Source organism: Nipponia nippon, unplaced genomic scaffold (genome assembly GCF_047370975.1).
Source record: "Nipponia nippon isolate SJK-2023a ecotype South Korea unplaced genomic scaffold, ASM4737097v1 scaffold_2, whole genome shotgun sequence".
Classification (NCBI taxonomy): domain Eukaryota; kingdom Metazoa; phylum Chordata; class Aves; order Pelecaniformes; family Threskiornithidae; genus Nipponia; species Nipponia nippon.
Window position 1 is genome coordinate 74753985 of NW_028262336.1, and position 14841 is coordinate 74768825.

The following is a 14841-nucleotide window of genomic DNA, read 5'->3' on the forward strand; positions in this document are numbered from 1 at the left end:
AAGCCTTAAAATCTATGTTTTAAAGATGTCTTAGTTTTCAGTGGTAACTTCTCTTCCCACATCTCTCAAGCCCCTGAACCTCAAGGCAGGGACTGGGAGAATGAAGTGCCTCCCATCGTGTGAGAAGATCAGGTTCGAGACCACCAGAGGAACCTGAACATACATAAGTCCGTGGGACCTGACGAGATGCCACCCAGGGTCCTGAGGAAATTGGCTGATGTAGTTGCCAAGCCACTCTCCATCATATTTGAAAAGTCCTGGCAGTCAGGTGAAGTCCCTGGTGACTGGAAAAAGGGAAACATTGCACCCATTTTTTAAAAACGGTAAAAAGGAGGACCCTGGGAACTACCGACCAGTCAGCCTCACCTCTGTGCCCGGTAAGATCATGGAACAGTTCCTCATGGAAGATATGTTGAAACATATGGAAGACAGGGAGGTGATTAGAGACAGCCAACATGGCTTCACCATGGGAAAATCATGCCTGACTAATCCGGTGGCCTTCTATGATGGAGTGACTGCATCAGTGGACAAGGGAAGAGCTACATATGTCATCTACCTGGACTCTCTAAGGCATTTGATACTGTTCCCCACAACATTCTTACCTCTAAATTGGAGACGTGGGTTTGATGGATGGACTGTTAGACAGATAAGGAACTGGCTGGATGGCCGCATCCAAGGAGTTACACTCAATGGCTCAGCGTCCAAGTGGAAATCAGGAATGAGTGGTGTCCCTCAAGGGTCTGTACTGGGACCAGTACTGTTCAGTGCCTTTATTAGTGACATAGTGGGACTGAGTGCACCCTCAGCAAGTTTGCAGATGACACCAAGCTGAGTGGCGCAGCTGATTCACTAGAGGGACGGGATGCCATCCAGAGGGCCCTGGACAGGCTTGAGGAGTGGGCCCAGGTGAACCTCATGAAGTTCCAGCAAGGCCAAGTGCAAGGTCCTGCACCTGGGTCGGAGCAGCCCCCAGTATCAATACAGACTGGGGGATGAATGGATTGAGAGCAGCCCTGTGGAGAAGGACTTGGGGATACTGGTGGATGAAAAATTGGACATAAGCCAGCAATGTGCGCTTGCAGCCCAGAAAGACAATCATATCCCAAACCGCATCAAAAGCAGCGTGGCCAGCAGGTCGAGGGAGGTGATTCTGCTCCTCCACCCTGCTCTGGTGAGACCCCGCCTGGAGTGCTGTGTCCAGCGCTGGGGCCCCCAGTACAAGACAGACATGGACCTGTTGGAGCAGGTCCAGAGGAGGGGCACAAAAGTGATCAGAGGGCTGGAACACCTCTCCTGTGAGGGCAGGCTGAGAGAGTTGGGATTGTTCAGCCTGGAGGAGAGAGGGCTCTAGGAAGACCCAATTGTGGCATTTCAAAATACGAAGTGGGCTTATAAGGAAGATGGGGAAAGACTTTTTTACCAAGGCCCGTAGTGACAGGACAAGGGGCAATGGTTTTAAATTGAGAGTAGGTTTAGACTGGATATAAGGAGGAAATTTTTTATGATGAGGGTGGTGAGACACTGGAACAGGTTGCCCAGAGAAGTTGCGAGTGACCTGTCATTGGAAGTGTTCAAGGTCAGGTTGGACAGGGCTTTGAGCAACCTGGTCTAGTGAAAGATGTTCCTGCACATGGCAGAGGGATTGGACTAGATGACCGTTAAAGGTGCCTTCCAACCCAAACCATTCCATGGTTCCACAAAAAATATTTTTGCTATACTTCATTTACAATATGGTGTGTCCCTGATGTCTTAACCCAGTGGCATGTTGCTGTATGGACATGATGAGTTTGAAATGAGTTTATGAACACAGGGCAGGTGTTGCTACTTTGTTTCTGGAATCTTTACAGAACACCACACCATCTTGTATTCTTGCTAATTATATATGAATGTGCATATATTCATGTCCATATTTGTATGTTTAAATGTAGGCATATAGTTAAAGTTAATTCTTTACATTTTAGGTGGATTTTTCAAACATGCCCAAAGACATAAGCACAAAATGCCATTGGAATGATGGTTTCTCTGAAAATCCAATTTTTTTTTATTAGCTTAAATACTTAGAGCTGCTAATAGTTGTTCTCAAAACCCACAATACCATAAAAACATTGTAAAGCATCCCATTGTCATATGTTTTATAAAGGTCATGTTTTACAGAAGTTTCTTCAGAAACGTTTTAGAGAAAATTAATTTTCTGCTTACCTGAAGCTCTATTACCTGAGTTCACCTGTACCAGACATTGTATGGATTACGGTATTTCTTTGGAGTAAGTCTTTGAGTTAGTAAAACCGCTTAGCAGTTTTGATTGGTGCTCTGTATTTACACTTGATCAAAACTGAATTCTGTTTGAAGTTGACATTTTTCTCTGTATTTTGTACTTCAAAAATCAGTTGGGACTTAGTGAATGTTTGAGGAAACTCTTCCTCCAGTATTTCTCAACGTACGTGACTCTGACTTTCCCATTACCACGCCCTCCAAATGCAGATAATTTGAAACAGCAAAATGTTGAATCCTGGTATGTTAATAATACAGCACACCGAGCAGATCTGTCAGTTTTTGAAAAACAGTTTACAGTGTTAAAATTGAATTGTGTTGCAAGATAGAGCATTGCTGCAGTCTCTTCCCTTCTTTCGAGACACACGACACGTTAGTATTTGTTGATTTTTCTCTAGTACGTACATACCTGACATTGTTTTCTCATAGCATCTGAATCTTTCTTCTGTGCAGTAGAAACACCTTCTGTATCTTACTGTAATATTGAGGCATTCCAGTGAAATAAGGTTTTAGCTTTGTGAGAAACCACCTCTTGCTTTCCACAGTTAAGCTGTCTAATAACGGTTCGATTCTACTGAACCACATCATGATTCCATTCAACCACGTTTGAGGGACAAACAGGGAAACGCTGTAGCTCTTCTTTCAAAAGCTGAATGAAGATATTTAGTTCTCAGGCAGATGAGATAAGAAAGGCCGTGGACTTGTTGCCTTCAGGTTCATCTGTTTGACTTGACTCTCATTTTGTGAACCCATTATGCAAATCCACCACTTAAATAAAAATATATTTGTACATGCTGACAGTGAGTCTTAAGAGGAATACATATTTTAACTTGGAGCACCATGTGTTTTTTTAACTTTCATTATTTAATTTTCTCTTTGAATAAATCAGTTTTAAATGGAGAAGTCCTTTACTGCAATATTAAATTTTTCTAGTGTGAACACAGAATGTTTATGTAGCAAACTAAACTGCCAGCTTGCATGATAACATGTCATGTCTTTATTTTCATGTCAGTAATATACATTCTAATGCTTAAAGGACTTTCCGTCTCATTGGAATAGCTAATGTCCCAGAAAAGATGATCCTTTTTTAAGTTAGACATGTCAAATACCTGAAAACATAGGTTTCTGCCAGTTATGAAACTGGCAGAGCTTTTACCTTTTGCAGTTCCTGACTTAAAAGAAAAAGAAAACCAACCACTTCTAGCTTTAGAACTATTAATAGTGAATTAATATAATTTAGGTAATTGAATGATGTGGATTTTAAAACTGTGGTGATAGATGTCATAAAGGCCATGTACCAGTGCATTTTTCCTTAGCAGTTTCACATTGTTGAGTTTACGGAAGATCTCAGCACAACTTGAACAGACAGAGGAAAAATGCGTGTTTATTCTTCTCCCTATTAGTTCACAGAAGTTGATGAAGATGATTGGGATATATCATCAGTAGAAGAAGACTTTTTATTAATGAAAAGTGATAGAGGCCAGAAGGCATTGACAGTTCAGAAAAATGAGTCAAATGCTGCATCTGTGGTACATGCATGGGGTCTTCCGAAGACAAGCGTACCAAAGGAGGAAGGTAACGTATTCATACTTCTACATTATAAGCCTTAAGCGCCTAACACACCTAGAGGAGAACGTAAGTATACTGTATTACACGTTGTAATTCAATGTATGGTATTTTAGAAGAAAAGAACAAGTAAGAAAAGCTGTGTGCTTGGTTTTATGTCATATAAATATCATATGATATTTATGATACATACTTAGAAGTAAACAACACATACACATAAATACACAGAGACGCCAAGAAACTTAAATTTGTGATTTTAAAACATGTAGTACTATCAGGCTTCAACCTTGTCTTAAAAATTAATCATCCAGGATTTTTTTTTAATCGTTTCCCAAATGTAAGGGAGGAGGGAAATTTTCTTACTTTGTCTTGAAAATAAGAATCAAATTTCACGTTTGTTCAAGATATCTAAGTGACCTACCAGGCTGAGATAAATATTTGAGCTGCTGGTAAAGTGCTAGCTTCAATCTTACATAGAACTTATGTAGTAGTTTGGAGCCCTAACATTTTAATATACTTAAAGGTTAAAGCTGTGTCAGTTATATAAAGATACTTCAGGTTATGTTTAAAGGGAAAGTAATGTTGACACTGACTGCTTGTACTGTGCATTGTATTCTGTGACAGAAACAGCCTTCATATTATCAACGCTTGTAATTTCCTCACCGGTTCAGGACTTCCTGAAGTCCACAGGTGTTTGCTCACATAGCATGTGATTTTATCTCATAGATAAATACAGAGTAAAAATACCCCCAAAATATTATTAATAATTGTTAAAATTTTTTTGTTATTTTAACAGGCCTTCATGAAGCTGATAATACGAGCACGTTAAAAAGCAGCTTAGTCACTGTAACAGATTGGAGTGATTCTTCAGATATATAACTGTTGCATTCCTGATGGGAGGCACTGCTCTTGGCTTCCGTTGGGGTTGTAGTTGAAAACATCAAGTGTTTCCTATTCATTTCCCATATTGGTCATGTAATAACAAGGAATACTCTTGTGTCTTTCAGTCCTGAATCTGAAACAAGAATATTCACACACACATTACTGGCCATGTCTATCTGGAAATTGAGAGTTAATGCTTCTTTCTTGTGACCTCAATGGTGAAAGTCTCTTTGATTTCACTGGGGTGAAGATTTTGCCTCTAATGTTTACATTAAAGATTGAAACTGGTCTTGCAAGAAAGCCTGTTAACCAATGAACAGAATTTACTCCAGAGTATTACTTTGTAAAATTTTTAAATGCACATTTTCTTGTATTTTATCATAAACTTTCTATAAAATCATTTTAAATAAAATATTTCCATATAGTAAAATGTTATGTTTCTAACATGGTTTACAATAAACGCCAAATGAAAAGGAAAAAAAGGCCTCAGCTATAAAGCTGGTTATTACTAAATGCCTCCTATTTGGGGAAGTTACTCTTTTTTTTTTTCGATTAGGGTTGAGTCTTAGTTAACATAAAAGCACAAAAATTGGAAAAGAAATTAAAACATCAAGCTAAGGTGAGGAAAGTACTGACCTGCCATTGCACAAGTACTTCCCTATTCCTGTTTTGCCCATATCGGCTGCCTTCTTGAAAAAAACACAATAGTGTTTTGACTTGAGTAAAATACAAAAATAAGGTAAAATAAAAAGAACCTTGAATGGCTTTGTAGTTTTGATGTATTTTAGATGGTATCCGATACAAAACCTTTTCTGCCATGCTGTGCCATTAATAATAGGACTATTCATTTTTTATATTTACACGCGTGTTCCAAAATGAAACTCCAAGGGTCCATCAGTTCAAACCTCGAGACAGACCTGAGTTTGTGTCTAATTTTAGGGTCCCAGTCTAGAAAGTGTTTTGTAGTTATTCATAATCTCTAATCTCACTTATCGGATCATTGTACAAATGTTCCCTCAAAAGCCATCACATTTCTATGGACAGGCCCCCCAAAAAAACGTACTAGCTCGATTTTTGAACTGTTGTAACTAATTCAGGATTATCTAAAAAGTGCTGTTAAGTACTGCCTGCTTTTATTTGGCCAGCCCTTCAGGAATGTCATCGGCAGAGCAGGCCAGCTGGTACTGCCTGGGGTTTTTCCCTGCCTTTCGTAACCCAGTGGCTTGGAGCCATTCTGGAGCCGAAGGTGTCCGGGCAGCCTGCCCAGCGGGAGGGAACAAAAACAAGCCCCTGGAAGTGACTTGTCACCAGCAAGGGTGAGTGCTGAGGCAGGGCAGGAGCCCAGCAGCGCGGTGCAAGTGCAGAACATGGGAACCGTCTCCAAGCCTTGCCTCGCCCACCACAAAGCTCCCCAAAGGCTGCAGCCCCGACCTTTTCTCTCCCTGCCATGCCCACGAACGCTCACGATCACGCACGCGTTCTTCTTCTCATGCACGCATTCATCTCGGGCCGTGCAAGACCCTCTGCAGTGACTGTTTTTGTAACGACTGGCCCTGACTCTTCTCTGGGGAGGTGATCCTGCCTCCCCAAATCTCATACTTCACCCGGTCTCTTCCTCTTCTTATTCCTATGGCACCAACTTGAACAAGTTGCACATTCATCCACCCTGGCAATGCAATAAGGAGCTAAGAGCCTGCTGATTCCTGCCGACTGTCATTGTCGGGCGCTGCAGTTACAATGTGCCCTGCAATTCCAACGTCACTGCTAATCAGCGGCGGGATGTTTTACGTGTTAACCTGCACGGAGGATGGCTGTTTTGTCCAGTACTGAACCCATTTCAGAAACGGTTGCAATGATGCGCTGCAGTCAGCATGACGTGTGTGATGCCGTTCCCGTAAGCAACTGACATACCGAGTTGGTAAATACCCCATTTATTTTTTTCAAGAAAGCAACATCAGCTCATGATTTCCAGGTATAAACTTTACAATACCAACATGAATCTTAAAATATTATATAATAAAATTTACATCAATATGTAAAAAGCTGCAAGTTAATGTTTTAAAAATTCATTGTCTTAGTGGTAATTACATTGGGGTTGGGGGTAAATCACTCTGCATGAAACATACAAACTCATTTTTAGAACGCTTTGAATCTTCCACCAGTACAATTAAACATAAGCGTTCTTGTCAAAGTGCTTTGGTGGGGTTTTGTCTGGGACACTGTTGTGGACCTTTGTACGAGAAGACATCACAGATGTGGCTCCATTATATGCATACGCCCTCCTGAAAAGAAAAGAGAATCGACCATTTACAGCTCATCCTACAGACAGGTAACGTCTCTGTGTCCAAGCATTACAGCAGTATAAAACCAGAAGAAATTCATAGGAATGTACCTATAAATTTCAGGGGAGGGGCAGGGGGTCACCTTCCTTGCCACTGTGGTCTCATTCCAGTTTGACATTTCCCCTCCGGCATCTCTCTTTGCAATTCACTTTTATATAAACTCGTAGCCCTCGTTCACAGCCAAGTAAACTAGGGCCCAATCGTGAAACGTTTAGGCTGTGGCAGATCCTGGGTGAACGGTTCCTCCCTCCAGCTCGGCCTCTTCGTTACCGCCCCTCTTCTGCTGCTGTAGCTCCCACTGCCACCACCACTGTCCTTCACCTCGCTCACTTTTGATCTGATGATTTGTCATTAAACAAACTTGGCTGTTCACATCTGTAAGGTGACCTGACCACTTTTCCTACATCAGTGAATGCATTTTTTTTCCAGCTGTAGTAAATTTATCAAGTATATGTAACACAAGTATTTGTTCTGAGTCAACAGCTTTTCTTAATTACGTTAACGATGGACAGAGCTTTATCCTTAAATCCCATTATTTTCTTTCATCCACACAACCCTTTTCTGAACCTCACTACAAAGTGTTTTGGAAAGTAATCAAGCCACATACATATAGCAAGTACATTGACTTCTTTCATAAGTACAACTTGCATTTTACCTTGGAGAATTGCTGTTTTCAGCTATTGAGAAGCAGAATATACTGCCACCAATTATGCAGAGCGAAGCTCCAGCCCATCCAATGAACAAAGCTGCTCCTAATTCATACCTACAGGAAGTTAATAAATGGGTTGAACAAAAGGGAGCATGAATTGAACAGTTTTCCAGAATAAAAAAATGAAATTTTATTTTTTCCTGAATACCTTTCCATTGACATAGACATTATTCATCGCAAAATCAGCAGCTCTGCCATTCACCCGTGTTCTTTTCATCATTTCCCTCTTACTCAGGAGGCAAACCCTGTCCCTGCGGCACACTTGGGCAAGGCTTATCTCCCCACGCAGCCAGCCAGGGTGCCTGGCTTTCCACATCTCCTCCTGGATTGCTTGCCTGCGGGGTTAGGTGATTCTTTGCCCCGTTTACAGCGCACAGCTCCTGTCCCCTCGCACCATTTTGGCTTTGCTCCCGCTGGCTCCCAAGCTGGACTGGGGCTTTCACTGAGCCGGCGACTGGAGCTGCTGCCTACAGCTCTCCTTAACTCTCCCCTCTGGCCCTCAGGATCTCTCTCCCTCCCTATCCACACTCCAGCCTGCTTAAAACATGAGGGTTTTGTACGTATATATAATATGCATGTGCAATATGTATACACACACACACGCAATACATGCATATACAGGTGTATCTGATACATGCATAGGCACATACACGCATGCATACGCAGATGTACGTGTGTGTACACATGCACACATGCATGTGCCGGCAACTTTCTGCTTCTCGAGTCCCTGTGGCTGGATTCAGGCTGGAAGACACCGCTCCCCTCCGAGCCCCTGGGGACAGCTCCAGGTCGCCAGCAACGGTCCCCGCTGCCACCCAGGGCAGGGACCATTTGTTTGCAGCCAGAAACTGCCCAGTGTGACTCCAAGAGGAGATGGCGGTGCTGCAGGAGCGTTATCACACACAGGTTAAGTCCAAGTTTCTAAAGCAACAGTAGTAAATGATGGAAAAGAAGGGCATGGGGAAGACATTCTTTTCCTCCCCCTGCTTGAGCTCAGCGCCCATAACCTGAGCTCTGGAGCTTCGAGACGAGCGGCAAGCCACGGCTGCCACTTGCCTGCTCCGTTCCCCAGCTCTTCGCCTGAGGTGCCGCTCTTCACATCACTTTCAGGATGACCTGCATTAGACCGCAGGCCCAACAGTCTCGAGAGTCTCATATTCCTCACTATTAGGACAGTGTCTTCTGCTCCTTCTTCTCTGCTCCAGTTCCTCCTTGAGGAAACCTTTATCTCCTTCTGCCTACTAGGATCCTGTGTTGAAACCACGGGCCCCGTCCCCCATCCAGCCGCAGCTATCCGTCAGGTGGCTTTACTCTTCAAACTTTTGTAGTAAGTTTGTTTATTTATTGTAAGCTCTGGTGAGGCAGTCGAATGAAAGCCTCTGCTTGACGGCCTGCCTGTACAACTGAAAGACTGTGCGGCTGATTCCAGGTGAACAGATCCTAATTTAACATTGGCTGAAACACGTAACTGAAAACACCTGTAAGCTGTTCTACGAAACTCATCTTTACAAAGATGATACTGTGGAAACACTCAAAAATTGCCAGTGAGCCTGGACACCCAGAAAATGATATAGTGACTTCTATAATAGGTCACAAGGGGGCATATACTGGCTGGAGAACAAAAAAATCGCTTTTCCATGTTTTCTTGAGATTCCACCCAGAGGTAAAGCAGACTTTAAAAAAAAAAAAAGTCATACAGGGAGAAAAAGCTACACTTAGGATATCAGTGCTAGATGCCATGGACGCTCAGGTTCAAGTCATTTCTGACTCAGGGACTTACTGCCCAAAAGAGATGGAGCCATCAGAGCTCAGAGGTAGGACACCGTCAGGGCTTGCACCTGACTCTTCATGGCCCCGCTAGTGCTCTAACTTCTAGGTTTCTTTTTCATCTTCTGTTCACGTCACCCTAAGCGGAGTTCTTATTTATCATCCCTTGCTAAAAAAGGATCAGATTCCCCCAAACATTCTCCATACCCGGTGTGGGACTTAGGCACCCAACCCCCAAATTAAACTGCTGGAAACCATAGCTCAGCTGCCTTTCACCCTGGAAAACTCCGCACCCAGCCCCGTTTGACTTCAAAATCTGCCAAACATGTAAAGCTTTAATTTTAACTCACATTTCCAACCATGTGCTACGGTTTTCACAAGACTTGAGCAGATTTTTGTCTGTTCAAGGACTGGGGGTTCTCTCATTGGAAGCAGGTATCTACCATCAGAGCTCATCGCCTAGGATCCCATTACAGTCAACACACAAGAAACACACACAAAGCACACTTCCAAAATACGCGTGCTGCATCGCACCCTCAAGGTGCCTCTTGAACGAGCTGTAAAGGCAGATCAAAGTGATTCACCCTGACGTGAAGTGACACGAGGTAAGCCCCACCCTGGGGATCCCTCCATCCCCACAGGTACTGCCAGAGCACCCCGAAGGTACGTGGATCGGGGTTAGGCTCCCCACAAAAGTCAGTGCAGACCACCGTGGTGCTGGAGAACATAGCTGGACCAAGACCTAGGAAGGCCGTTGCTGTAATAACTTACTCGCCAAGACTATTCGCCTAGAAAGTGGGAAACACAAGTTGATTTCCATGTTTCCATCTAACAACATCAAACGGTTGGCCAGAGGCTAATGGGAGAGAGATAAGGAGACCAAGTGCCACCTCCCCTCCTGAAGCTCCTTAGTTGTACAGGAACCCAATGAAGATTACACTGGGTTTAATTGGGTAGAAGAGGGTTACCTGACTGTTGCCTACTAGTTGGGAAAGAAGACATGGGGTCCTGCCTTTGTTCTTGGGATTGTTTGTACTTGTTAAGCAACATTTGTTACTATAACATGTATAAAGAGATTGCATACATGGACCCGTCTTGCGTGACTGCCACATCGCTACATTAATGAGTTGTGGAGCTGGCATAATTGGTCTTTCCTCCACATCTTTAAACAGATAAAAAACTTTCTGATTTACACTGATGCTTATGAGGAAAACTTTAAATTTTCAATTGCATATCAACCTGTGTATGGCTCCCTGGATTTTACTCAATCCATCTTTTCAGCATTTAAGAAGCCAAGCCTAACCTCCCATCAAAATCCAGTATGTAAAAAAAACCGTACCATATGAAAAAACCCTTATATACATTGGTACCTCCAGAAAAAAAGAAAAAAAAAAAAAGATATAGGCTTTTTTAGAAATTGCTGCACTTTGTGTTTTTCCCTTCCCTCTTTATCATTAAAATCTTTGCAGGAAACAGTCTTCTGTTCTTGTAATTCTTGGTTGCAAGAACCAAAGCAACCACTGCCCGAAGTCTGTGGCTGCGTATCCACTCTCTCCGATCAGTGAAATCAATCTGATTAGAGATCGCTTAGAGACCGCTGGCAGCTTGGGGGGGGGAACAGGACATTGATGAAGAGGCTTAGAGGTGGTGACCGCTGAAGACTACGAGAATTCAACTGCAGAGAACTGAAAGGCACCTTCAACTACACTGACCAAGCAGGCTAAGAGCAGATTTTTTACTGTAATACAGGGAGGGAGAATTCAGTGAAAGGAAAAAAGTATAATATCAGTACAGAAGAAAAATATTCTAGCTGTTACATACATTAGGACCATGAAGCAAACTCCCAAGCAAGCCAGTGGAAGCTTCATTAGCCAACTGGATGTCGGCATATGTAAAGGACATGCCTACCTACTCAATGAATCTACACAGCTACCCAAGGAAAATATACATTTTCAGTGTCTTAATTCTTATGATTCTTGAAAAATGAAAAATAGATTCAAATGTCACAGCAGGACAGTGGAGAGAGAGCCTGTGTGAACTGAGCATGATCCATTCAGAGGCAAGAAAGACGAAGGGAAACAATTCTCTATAAAAAAGAATGGGAAGTTAGTCAGATAATTTGGATAAACTAACCCCGCTCCTCAGTAAGAATGATCATGATTACGGAATTCAAACTGTGGCAAGAGACAGAAAGGATAGACTATAACAGGGGCTTTTTTTTTAATTAAAAGTAGTAAAGTGACACAATAGGTTCCTAAGAGAAGCTGCAAGAGCAACGGTAGCAAGACAGCAAAGCAGAAGCACAGGTTTTCTCCTATTAGAGGCATCTGAAGAAAAATACAATCCATCTTGGCTGCAAGCGCTAAGGCGTCCCGTGCTGTCCCGAAGACTCTGCACATGTTATTACATAGGATCAAACAATTCCTTTGGAGCTGTTTTAAACTGGCAGTGCAAACTGTTGCATCTTAGGCATCCAGCCTAAGATTTCTTTCTAAGTAAGGCAGGTTCCAGGGTGTCCCCGTGGTGCCTGCCATTCCTCAGTTAGGCACATAAATTCAAACCAGAAGTCTCGTGAGCAACAGCTTTAGGCAGGTCTCTGGTTACTCCTGCACCCATACATATTCAGGGTGCCTCTTCCAAACGCAGAAGGCTGGAGGGAAATTGTGATGGCTGAGATGACGCTGATCATCTCGTGTCATTCACTTTCTGCTAACGGTATCTCAAGCCTGTCTTTGACACTGCCAGACTACTATCAGAAGCAAAATGCGTAGCAAAAGATGAAAGGTTGAAATTCAAAGCAGCACCCTCTCCCAGTGAAGAGCCAATGCCAAATTTCCACACTATACCCACAAAGCACATTAAATGCTTCTGCAATGCATGTCAAAGTAAGAATTCAGAGGAGGCAATGAAATACATCATTACTCCAACATATTTTACATTGGTTGAGAGAGAAAGGAGTCAAATGCCGCCATTAGCTTAATCTGACACCAGGTCATTGCATGAGCTACGCTGTGTGCAACTCAAGCCACAACTTCTGGCTCTCCTCTCTGCCTTTATCTTTGCAGTCGCGATTATGTGTGCATGCAGCTGAGCTATGCTGGTTGTTCAGGAAAAAGTTAATTTCTGCAGAGGATGTTTTATTACCTTTATTTCAATATTTGAACTGAACTTCGCGTTTGCTCACAGTAAAACTCCGCTGTGAGGTCTGCCTGCTCTTTTGCAGCAGAACAGCGTAGGAATACAGTGTAGGAAAGGGACTTCTGGCAACAATCACGGTATTTTTCACTAGAACAGTAAGCCTGATGAATAATTAACTTCTGGCTATATAGGCAGGCTCCATTTTCTTCAAAGTACCTCACATCCTTGTTTCTTTTGGAGGCCTTTGGATCCTGTCCTCACCGTATCAAACAAGCAGAAACTACATCAGAATTATGGAGGAAACTAATATGAACCTGTTTTCAAGACAGGAGACGCAGTGTCAGCCCTACCACAAATGTGGATCCAGTTAATGTTATTTATTCAGACTATTTTCTTTCTATCAAGAAGAAAAAGAAAGGCTCACGGTTCCTTACTGAGCCCTTACCTGGGTCTCAGGGAAATTTATACTCAATGTTTGACATATTCTGGAATCACCACCAAGAAAACTTTGAAATTCTTGTCTTTAAAGATAACTTTACGTTACATAAGCAGCCAAACCAAGGAAGTCTATGATGGTGTAGTTTACAGCCACTGTTTTTAGACTTGGTAGATAAGATGGGAATCCAAAATCCAAGCACTGGTCCGTGAATTGCTGCCTTTGTAGGTCCTGAGAACTTGCACAGCTTTAAAGGGAGTCTTCAGGGATGCTCATTATTTCTGGTATGGATCCTGCCATTCTATAAACACTCACTCCCTTAAATTTAATTACATGTATAGTCATAGAATCATAGAATCATAGAATTGTTAAGGTTGGAAAAGACCCTTAAGATCATAGAGTCCAACCGTTAACCTATCACTGCCAAGTCCACCACTAAACCATGTCCTCGAGCACCACGTCTACCCGTCTTTTAAATACCTCAGGGGATGGGGACTCAACCACTTCCCTGGGCAGCCTGTTCCAGTGCCTGACTACCCTCTCGGTGAAGAAGTTTTTCCTAATATCCAACCTAAACTTCCCCTGGTGCAGCTTGAGGCCGTTTCCTCTCATCCTATCGCTTGTTACTTGGGAGAAGAGACCGACCCCCACCTGGCTACAACCTCCTTTCAGGTAGTTGTAGAGAGCAATAAGGTCTCCCCTCAGACTCCTCTTCTCCAGCAATCTAAACAACCCCAGCTCCCTCAGATGCTCCTCATCAGACTTGTGCTCCAGACCCTTCACCAACCTTGTTGCCCTTCTCTGGACATGCTCCAGCACCTTGATGTCCTTCTTGTAGTGAGGGGCCCAAAACTGAACACAGGACTTGAGGTGCGGCCTCACCAGTGCCGAGTACAGGGGCACTATCACCTCCCTGGTCCTGCCGGCCACACTATTCCTGATACAAGCCAGGATGCCATTGGCCCTCTTGGCCACCTGAGCACACTGCTGGCTCATGTTCAGCCACCTGTCAACCAACACCCCCAGGTCCTTTTCTGCCAGGCAGCTCTCCAGCCACTCTGCCCCAAACCTGTAGCGTTGCATGGGGCTGTTGTGACCCAAGTGCAGGACCCAGCACTTGGCCTTGTTGAATCTCATACAGCTGGCCCCGGCCCAACGATCCAGCCTGTCCAGGTCCCTCTGTAGGGCCTTCCTACCCTCCAGCAGATCGACACTTCCACCCAACTTGGTGTCATGTGCAAACTTAGTGAGGGTGCACTCAATCCCCTCATCCAGATCATCAGTGAAGATATTGAACAGGACCGGCCCCAACACTGAGCCCTGGGGAACACCACTCGTGACCGGCCGCCAACTGGATTTGACTCCATTCACCAGTCAAAGCATTTATGTTACTGCTTATATAATCATGGGTCACAATAAGGTTTATGATCCAAATTTTAGTCATCTGGATTTGAAAATACATCAGCAAAAGTCCACAGAGCCTGCCAAAACCTCTCTTCAAGAGGAGTCAAGATTGCACAGTGCTCAACACCTTTATGGAAACAACCTTCTATCAAAAGCTTAAGGAAATAATTTTCTTCCTTTCCTATCGAATGATGCGCCTAATGAGTGCCTCTGTCTTGTGAAATCCTTTTGCTGCATCTCTGACATAAACGCAAGCTTCACTCCTGATTAACCCCATTTGCTCTGCGGCAAGCGGGGCAGAACCCTGCCAAGCCACGATAAGCCTG

At 43.4% G+C, this 14841-nt stretch overlaps 2 protein-coding genes across 7 annotated transcripts in view; one reads left to right on the plus strand and one right to left on the minus strand.

Annotated features, from left to right (window-relative positions):
- Positions 1-4849, plus strand: part of DZIP1 (DAZ interacting zinc finger protein 1) — a 42897-nt gene extending 38048 nt beyond the window's left edge. For all 3 annotated transcript variants that reach the window (XM_087757980.1, XM_087757982.1, XM_087757981.1), the window contains 2 exons: positions 3675-3846; positions 4634-4849. In XM_087757980.1, the coding sequence (XP_087614106.1) occupies positions 3675-3846; positions 4634-4716 (255 nt within the window). In that variant the 3' untranslated portion in view covers positions 4717-4849. The remainder of the gene's footprint in view (positions 1-3674; positions 3847-4633) is intronic.
- The window catches only part of CLDN10 (claudin 10), a 65709-nt gene continuing 55586 nt past the window's right edge, over positions 4719-14841 (minus strand). For 2 of the 4 annotated variants that reach the window (XM_009467039.2, XM_087757984.1), the window contains exons 4-5: positions 7717-7824; positions 4859-7001 (exon numbers count right to left, since the gene is read on the minus strand). In XM_009467039.2, the coding sequence (XP_009465314.2) occupies positions 6887-7001; positions 7717-7824 (223 nt within the window). In that variant the 3' untranslated portion in view covers positions 4859-6886. The other 2 variants (XM_087757985.1, XM_087757986.1) reach the window with 2 other exon arrangements.